The sequence below is a fragment of the Ochotona princeps genome, chromosome X (assembly GCF_030435755.1).
Source record: "Ochotona princeps isolate mOchPri1 chromosome X, mOchPri1.hap1, whole genome shotgun sequence".
Classification (NCBI taxonomy): domain Eukaryota; kingdom Metazoa; phylum Chordata; class Mammalia; order Lagomorpha; family Ochotonidae; genus Ochotona; species Ochotona princeps.
Window position 1 is genome coordinate 73,989,886 of NC_080865.1, and position 9,906 is coordinate 73,999,791.

Sequence of the window (9,906 nt, forward strand, 5' to 3'; positions counted from 1 at the left end):
CAGATGCTGCTTCGGCTCCTACCAAGAATATTTTCACAGCTCCTTCTCATGAATAAGTTCAGTGGAGCAGAGAATGCTCCTCTTGGACCCATTCCACTTTGTGCTTCTTTTGATGCAGCCAAAAATGGGAACTAGAGCTACAGCTTTTCCTGTAAATTCAGAGCAAGTGTACAAGTAGCCTGAAGAAGGCAAGGCCCACACCGGTCCAAGGCAGCAGAGAGCTTCTAACTAGAACAGAGATGGCAATGCTTACTCTCAAGGCTCCTGAATGTGGTGGCAAGGAGGGTTGATTATTCCCCACTGCCTGACCACCCTCCATTTTCTCCAAAGTGTTAGCCCATCACATGGATCGCTGACTTTCTAGAAATATCCCCTGGCTTTGCACGGACGTTCTTTTCAATAAATGGCATCCAATTTGCTAACAGTCTCTGGAATCTCAATTTCCTCAAAGGATTTTTTCATCTGAATCCAGCTCATGTGAAGGTTTCTTCCTTCTTTGTTTTTCAGCATAGGGAATAGGAGGAGCCTGTTTCCCTCTTCCCCCCACTTTTCTTTTTCTTTTCTGTTATTGTTTTTCATAAACTGAAAACCTTTGCTGAAGAGTCTGAAATTTGGGAAAAAATCCAGCTCATCTGTCAGATATTTCTTGAGTTACGTAAAATGGAATGAGATTTGTACAGCTTAGAACAGGAAAGGGGAAATAGGCTAATGTGTCATGTGTTCTATGAGATGAAAACTACATGATAATCAGAAAACCAGTGCTAAATTTGGTTGGCCCAATTCAAATTTCTCATGCTTTTATCAACTCGTACATAAACCAGCAACATTTGCTTTGTTCTCATAGAAAAATGGTATGACCACATTTGGGATAAATCATAATTCCTACAGATTATAACCACATTTTCAAAGAAACCATAAGCACTTATATTATTTTTAAACTCAAGACACTTACGTTTCACTTGCTCTGCTTTGCTTCCTTCTAGGAAAAGAAAGAACAACAACAAGGAAAAGATATAACTCATGCCTCCCATTTTCCACTTCTTCCTCACTTGGACCACAGAAAAACGCAGCTCAGAACCTTTGAGGCCCACTGGACTCATGCTGTTGGGAAGAAAACAGGGGAAAAAGACTTAGAGCCCCTGGCAATGATGAAGCTCATTGACGCTTCAGCTTCTAACTTACTAGGAAAACAATGCCAAAGAATTTCCATACCTGCAAGCATTGCTTGCCTGCATAAAACCTTGCCTTTCCTGGGGAGAAAACTCAAGTGAATGAACATACATTTCTATCCAGCATTGAGGCAAAATCCTTACAGGCAAGTCAGAGGAAAATAAAATAAATTTTGAAATTCCCCTTTCTATGGGAATTGAAGTTGATTTTTGAAGAGATTTTCTTCTGGAGAAAACAGAAATGAAAGATTGCAAAAGGAGCCTTTTGACAAACAAGGAAAAAGTCATAGACATGACACCTAAGTAATTTCTGAAATGAAAGCTAACTAAGCTTAGCTTCAGAACTAGTGCTATCATTAAGCCTTCTGGGATGAAACACAAATGTATTAATGTTTCTCCAGTGATATCTCTGAGCTCTAAAAGGATCTTCAGTTTGACTAGGTATGTTGGAAAAGATATGTGTAATTCGAAAAATGGATGCAATTAAACACCTGAAAAGTTTTACTGCTTAGCTAGAAGAATTTAGACATACCAGTTTCCAATGAAGCCCACTGAGAAATGGAAAATTCAAGTGGGACCACTCAAAGAGAAATTAGGTAAACTTAAATAGGCAATTTGTTCACCTTGCACCACTGTGGAAAAGATCATCAAAGCAACTGCAATTCTTTAAAACATGAGGTTGGCATTTCCAGTTTAAGGGTGGAAATTTTAATCCATTTGAACCTTAGAACATGGAAAGTTTGCTGCAATTCAAATACGATCACAAATCATTTCTATAGATTTCAGAGTTTGTAAACCTCTTCCAATGGGTGATATGGAAATATTTAAATATTCTAGAAGTACAACATTCAATCTGGGGTTATTTCTGGATAGGAACTGGACTCATCGATCATTTTAGAGTTACGCCTAAATAAAGAGCATGAAGAATCCGAAAGGATGCAAGCTGCTCGTTTTGCAGAACTGAACGTCTCGACGCTCTGAGGTAGATGCCACAGTTCCTACTATAAATGTAATTAAGTTTCCTGGATCATTCAAAACGTACATTGCAAATGAGGAATACAGTACCAAGGAACAACTGGGCTTAGTGGATAATTTGTGTTGTCAGTATTTATAGCATGTGTTTGCCTTCTTCCTCTAACTCCTACACGAAACTCAATACAAGATCAAATTTTTCCAAGACATGTTTCTAACCTTCCAAGGGCCTGGATGCTGATGTCTGGGGTAACTTCTGTGAGGTTATGGTCCACTTGCACTCACACAGAATCTCTCTGCCCCCTGAGAGCTACCAGGATCCCTTGAAGCTAATCATTTTCATCAAGAATTTAACACAGTGAGGTTCTTCCTGAATCTACTTTAATAAGCTTATCCCCCAAGGCTCCAAAGAGGATTTTTAACTGCTAAAATCCAATTCCTCACACGTGTATATGGATCTCAGGAAAACTTTCTCTTTTCTTTCTCCCCCCCCCCTTTTAATGAAATCATGGGTTTTGGGTTTCCCCATTCAAGAAGCAACAGAGCTGTTTTTCTTGTACAAGAGCAGGGCAATTCGGTGAACAGTAGCATTGTTTCAAAACTCAAGTTGGAAAAAAAATCAGCTCATAGAATTCCTTTGCTTTTCTTGGGACCTAACTCATGTTATATTCAAATAAAAAAGTTGACTTGAGCACAATTAATCTCTTTTGGTGTTCTGGTCATCTATGTGGCCTACCCAGTGGTGATGGAGAACAACAGAAAATACATGGCTTTATAAATATTCACCTTTCCTTTACACAGCCCTGGAGTCCTGCCTTTGCATTCTATGCAGAAATATCAATCTGGAAGAAGTCCCTTCCTAAGTTCCCCTGCCACTTAATTCTGCCCTATCCCTGTAACTTTTTCTTTCAGGGAATCAGGGTGGTTCAAGGCATTTGTTGGGACTACCGCAGTAAACACAAGCAAACATTGCCCAGCAAACATGCCGACTCTTATTCTTGCAAGATCCAAACTGTCCTTAATTTTTCAAATTATACTTTGACCCAGTTAACTGGAGTTATTTCTGCATTAACTCTCTGTCTGCTTTACACAGGCTGTTGTGCTATGGAACTTGCCCTGGCTCTTCTACAGGTTCCTTCGAAATGCAGTCATTGATACATTTAGGGAGTATCCAGGACCCAACCACGAAGCAACAAAGAAAACATTAATCTGCAAGGAAGCCTAGGAGTGAGGGTGAGACAGGAAAAGGAAGGTAAATGTATTTTGCTAGAGAACAAGAACAAAAGGTCAGATACCAGAAGCAAGGTATGAATTAAAGCATCTCTATGAAACCGGCATTCACATTGTTTGCATTAAGCAAAGGGTACAAACGCTCCTTGCCCCGCTGTATAGTCAGAGGGAATCTAGGCCACCAAGTATCAGGAGTCCACTCTCAGAACAGGTCATCTGAGTGGAAGAAAATCAGAGCCGACTCCAAAAGGCAAGCCACAGGGTGATCAGTTCTTCATACCTCACAGTGTCTCTAATTCCCCATGCAAGGGTTGACTGACCTTGTAACCTCATATTTACTATCATCTGCAGGACAGCCCCTAGGGTATCAGTTTTCTTTCTGAAAATGAGAAAGGCACTGGCATATCAGGCCTGAGTCTACCTGTAGACATCTTCTCTTCACTGTACCACTCCAAAAAAAAAAAAAAAAAAAAGTAAAACAGCGGTGGGTTGCCACTGAACATGGCAGTTTCTCAGTCCAGGGTAGCCCCTTGTGAGAGACCATACCTTGCACTTGGCTTAAAAAACACCTTCTCAGCTATCATTTTATTCTATTCCATCTTCAAAATTGGCCCGGGGCACTGAATGGTGGGGCAGAGACTCATGACTTTAGTTGGTGGCATAACAGGGACGGATTACAGGGGGAGCTTTCCAGGCCCTGTGATCTGGCTAGACCATGTAGTGTCAAACTCTGACCCCAGGGGTGTGTGCGAGAAAGCTAGACAGATGTCCAAAGGAGAAGTGACCCTCTGCCTGACCACCCTGTTGCACGTATTCATTAGCCACTGGTCCAGGGCACTTGCATAAATGAGAAAACTGGCTCCAGGACACTCGCCCGTAATTAAGGCAACTGCGGAGTCTCTGCTGGGAGTACACAGTGGCCCTTGGAAGCACCAGGGCTTAGCGAAATGTAGGCCTGAGCGGGGAGTGGCAAGTGGCGAGTTCGAAGTCATAGCCCCCACCCGGAGCTACTAAACTCAGGCACCCTGTGCCCCCAACTCCATCCTAGCCGCTGGCAGCTGGACCTTACACCGCGTTGGGATGGCAGGTCTGGGAGCAAGGGGCACTGGGAAAACTTCCAGGGGGCAGCTCCAACCAACAGCAAAGCACCCCACCTGTGCGAAGGCTGGGAGGGGAGGCAGGAGAAGCGGGCTCCGGGCACTGCTCACTGACCTGGGCACTGGCCTCCTCCGTCTGTCACGCGTGCACAAGCTCCGAGCTCTCCGGGACGCTCCTCCGAGATCTGGGGCTCGCAGGTTGTGGCGAGAGCTAGAGTGCGCGCGAGGGGGGAGGGGGGACTCAGAAGTGGGTGGGAGGAAAAACATCACCGCCCTCACACACCACGAGGGAGCCGCGGCTCGCTCGGCTCCCGGGGGCAGAGCCAAGGCGCGGGTGAGGCGGCCCGGGGCCACCTGCCCGCCCGCTCTCCACTTGGCCCCCGGGCCGGCCGCTGGGCGCTGGCGGGAAGTCTGTTAGCACGCAGCAGCTGCAAGCACGCAGGGTTTCTCTGTACTGATGTCGCAGCTTTATTCCTGCTCCCTGGTCCCGAAAGTTAAAACACCGGGGAAAAAGTGTTAGGCTCAGCCGGCGACTTTCCCATCACGCAGCGCCCCCCGCCCTCCTTTGGTAGGCGAGCGCTGGGGTCTTAAAGGGGCCGCACAGCTCCTCCGGCCCCTCCTCCCCTGTCTCCCCTGGAAGGCCCTGGGAGCTCCCCAACCCCTCGCACGTGTGCCTAGGACTAGACTCCATGCTGACTCCCTGGCCAGGAAGCCCCCACGTCCTCTCTGGCACAGGGGCCTTTTCCCTGCACCTGGCCTGATCCAAATCGAGTGCTCATGACACACCAGAATCGGTCTAACAATTTATGGCCTCGAACACTACTGCTGATTTCCGGCCATTCCCCAGATTCACTATGTGGCAAGTAAAGTGACAATGCTTTGACGTCAGGGTGGGGTGGAGTGGGGTTGGCAGGCCCATTAAAACTCGGCTTTCTCCCACAAAGAGGGCTCCCACACCCCCATGGAATGGACATCTGCTGTTAAGTCCCTTGGGGGGAAAAAACATGCAGGGGCCCAGGAATCACCAGAGTTTGAGCAGTTCCTAAGATTCTCAGTTGTGTCCAGATCTCTAGAGTCCCAGCAGGACTGCTAGTGTCCTGGGGAACCTGAGACAGATTGTTTCCACCTAGGCTTATTCCATGAGCCATAGTTAAAGAATTTTCAGAATCTACGAAAACACTCCCGACAGTACCCATTTGTATGTTAAGTCACGGATTTGGGGGAGAGTAGCAGGATTTTTTTTTGCTACATGAACTGGATGACTTTGGTATTCCTAACAGTTATACAGCAAGCAGTTTCTGGTTTCCGAATACTGTCATATCCATGGTATCAGAACCATGTTTCAATCTCACTACAAACTGAATGATGTGTGAGTTAAGGGGCATCTTGTAAACTACCTGGTCATTTCTCATGAAAAGAAACAAGTGAGGGTGGGTGATGTACCCAAACTCACTCAGCTGATAAGTATATACGCTTTGAGCTTCCAGTTCAGATTTCCCAACTTTCAACCAACTAATCTCCTTTGGTTATCCCCAGTCTATAGATGAGAAATCAGTGGCAAAGCAATCAATCAATCAATCAATCAATCACATATCAGGAACAGAGAAAAATAAACCAATAATAATCTTCCTTGGAAATTATTTCCTTTCTTTCTTTGGAAGTCTAAATAGCATCCAACTAGCCCTGGCATTGCTGGAAATGTTTATTTCACTATTAACAAAGGAAAATGGGGCCCTTTCTGGAAATGGTGCCTTCAGGGCCCAAAATGTCTAGCTCCATCCTGCTACTTGAGTATCCATACGTTGCCACATGCATTCAATTTGTGCTGGTGTATGAGTTGTAACTGGCTAATTTGTTCCCTTATAACTGTTCTCATGCCATTTACTGTGCTGATATTTTGTCTCACTAGAGAGTAAGGTCTTCAAGGGCAACGACTGGTCATTCAATATCCTCTATGTGTGCATTCCACAAAGGACATAATCACTTCCAACGTGCTCATAGAAAATTCATGGAACAGGGTTTCAAGAAATAATTAGGGGCCAGGGGCAGGCACTTGGCACAATACTTGAGATGCCTGCATCCCATTTTAGAGTGCTTGGATTTGTGTTAATGCTCTACTTCCATTTCCAGGTTCCTGCTAATGTGCACCCTGGGGTACAACAGATAATGATTCAAGTACTTGGGTCCCTGCCACCTGTTTGGGGATCTGGTTTGAGTTCCCAACTCCTATCTTCAGCCTAGCCCAGCCCTGATTGTTTTGGACATTTGAAAAGTGAATCTGTGTATGCAGATTCTCTCTCTCTCTCTCTCTTTCTCTCTTTCCTTTTAAATTAAAACAAATAAATAAATAACCTAAGGCAAATATGGATTCTAACATTTAAAATGTATAGACTTACTGAGTTATAACAGCTCATGTATTTGGCAGCAAGAGCTACTTCTTTCACTTAATGTAGTACTCTGACTACCACATAAGAAATCCATTCTCAACACAATTGGTTCAAAATAAGTTGTTACTGCCAGTTTTTCAATAGAATTGATTCTACTGAGCTTCTCAGAGTGTTTCTTACAGTTGCAGGCAACCATGTATTGAGCTGCTAGGATTTTTGGAAAGGTTCTTCAACAGAGTGTTAGTGGTCCTTGCATTACTTTGATTCTTGGTTTCTGAATTGGGAACTCCAATTTGAATGAGTTCTAACCCAGACTTACTACTAAGTCTTGTAGTAACTGAACCGATGATTATCCTCATGGCTTGTTTCCTCAATTAACTGGGGATCAGAACATAAACAATGAATATATCACTTTATATATAGAGAGAGGGTAGAGAATCAGAGAGACAGGGGGAGAGAGAGAGGGAGAATCTTGCATTCAAAGGTTCATTCCCCAAATGGCTGGGACAGCCAGGTTGAAGCCAAGAACCAGGAACTTCACTGGGATCTCTGATGTGGATGCAGGGCTCCAAAACATCTTCTACTGTTTTCCCAGGTAAATTAACGAAGGGCTGGATTAGAAATGGAACACTTCGGACTCAAAGTGGTACCCAAATGATGCCACCATCGCAGGTGACACTTTAACCCATTGTACCATAACACTGGCTCCCATATATCACATTTTAAACCTCTTTAGGATAACTATAAATCCATATGTACTTTTAATGCATAAAGATAATTAATAATTTAATTCACAACAGCAAATAATCCTATTTTATTTGCTATATATTTAGCTATAGTATAATAAAATATTAAACATTTACATTGCATTACTTTTATAATTAGGATAATTAATAATTTAATAAGTAAGAATACTGACTGCCTTCACCTATTTTTTCCCCATAATGATATCATACTTAACCACAGCACACTATCACAGCCAGGAAATCGACATTGCTACAATCCATTTACCTCATTATGATTTCATTAGTTTTGCATACACTCATTTGCTCACATGTCTAGTTTTACACAATTTTATCAAAAGTGCAGGTTCACGTGATTACCACTACAATCAAGATATAGAGCAATGTCAATACCACAATCATTTCCTGTTTTACTCTGTGGTAGTGAGGTCCAACTGGTTCCTTTCCCTTTTCCCTATTCCCTAGCAACCACTAACCTATTCTTTTTCTGGATGATTTTGTTTTGTAAATTTGTTACACGGAATTGCAGTACATAGCCTTCAGAGATTGGCTTTCCCCCCCAACATGCTGCTCCAGAGATCTAGTCAAGCTGTTTCTTTCATCAACAGCTTGCTTCTGTTTATTGCTGAGTAGTATTTCATGGTGTCGCTGTATCACAACTTGTGTAATGATTCGTCTGTTGAAGATTTAATTCCAGCTCTGGGTTATCATAAATAACGCCACTATGAACATTTCTCTACAGGTTTTTGCATAAGTATAAATTTTTCTTTCTCTGGGATAACTGCCTAACAATTCAGTGCTAGATTGCATGGTAAGTACATGTTAGTTTAGTAAGCACTACCTCAATTTTTAGAGCAAGCATGCTATTTTATATTCCCACCCAGCAATAAAGGAATTTCTAGCTTGTCGGTATCCTGGCCAATATTTTTGTTATTATTTTAGCCATTGTAATAGGTGTATATTGATAGCTCATTGTGGTTTATATTTGCATTCCACGAATACCAAATGCTATCATTTGATGTATTCATTTGACATCTGTGTATCTACTCTAATTTTTTCTCCCAGTCTGTAGTTTGTCTTTTCATCCTCTTCCCATTGGCTTTTACAAAAGAAAAGTTTTTAAGCTTAATGGGGGTCAATGTATCAACTTTTCTTTCTATAGGTAAAGTTACTGCCTTTGATGCCCATATGGGTGCTGGTTTGAATCCTAGTTGCTCCATTTCTGATCCAGCTCCCTGCTAATGCACCTGAGAATGTAGTGGGAGATAACCCATATCTTTGGGCCCCTGCATTTATGTAGGAGATCCAGATAGAGTTCTTGGCTCCTGGTTTCCACCTTGCCCATCACTGGCCATTGTGGCCATTTGGAGAGTGAATCAGTGGATGAAAGATCTCTGTCTCTCTGTATCTCTCACTCTCTCTCTTTAACTCCATTAAGCATGTGAAATTGGAGGTAATGCGCAATGATTAACACTAAACAAAATTCTGATGTCACAAATTTTCAGTTTTAAAATGTCCAGTGTCCCACTTGAACATGGAAATCTCAACTTGTTGAATAAACTTTCAAAGCAATGGCAGAATACATAAAAATAGATGAGTAGTGTGGCACAAAAGTACCTGTTTACACACACAAAAATAAGACCAAGCTGGAATTTGTCGGAGATACTTGATTCACTGTGTAATAGTTGATAATTCATTCTAATGACTTTTTAGAACCATTAAACCATAGTTTAATGAGTCCTTTTTCTATTTGTATGCATTCCTGTTGAATACTGAATTTTTGCCTCTTTGTTATACTTTCTTCCTGCTATTCATTTTTAGAAATAACTAGAAAACAAATTGTTTGTCATCAGTGTGGTTCATGTAATATCTCAAACTTTCTTCTTTTCAGGATCCTACTAAGGTCTTACCGTTTTTCCCTCTTTGGAGTGGAACGTAGCCATCTGAATTGCTTTGCCCAGTGAAATCTTAAGAAAATTCATGCGCCACTTCTGGGTGGCACTTTTAAGAGTGCATGCTTTTCTCAATGATCCCCTTCCCCTAACCCAGGAATGATGGATCCATGCATTGAAATGAAGCCTAGGTTTCTGAGCGAATAAGATAAGCAAAGCCCCCAGCAGGCTCATTTTGGATATCTGCAGTGAGTGATAAATGAACCTTTGTGTGTTAAACTTCTGAGATTTGGAAGCTGCTTATTTTTTCAGCATCACTAACCAATCCTGACTGATACCACTAGTGAAAACAATTCTGTTTCCGAGAACTTTATGAAAACCACAAATCTAGATAGAGAGTAGCTTATAAAACCTTG

At 42.4% G+C, this 9,906-nt stretch overlaps 1 protein-coding gene across 10 annotated transcripts in view; it reads right to left on the reverse strand.

Annotated features, from left to right (window-relative positions):
• CHRDL1 (chordin like 1) overlaps nt 1-4,984 on the reverse strand; it is a 127,132-nt gene extending 122,148 nt beyond the window's left edge. For 3 of the 10 annotated variants that reach the window (XM_004590192.3, XM_036497809.2, XM_058658894.1), the window contains exons 1-2: nt 4,584-4,982; nt 953-1,101 (exon numbers count right to left, since the gene is read on the reverse strand). In XM_004590192.3, the coding sequence (XP_004590249.3) occupies nt 953-1,101; nt 4,584-4,735 (301 nt within the window). In that variant the 5' untranslated portion in view covers nt 4,736-4,982. Of the gene's footprint in view, nt 1-952; nt 1,102-4,583 lie in introns of all 10 variants that reach the window. The other 7 variants (XM_058658893.1, XM_058658892.1, XM_058658895.1 and 4 more) reach the window with 4 other exon arrangements.
• Between the last annotated feature and the right edge of the window lie 4,922 nt (nt 4,985-9,906).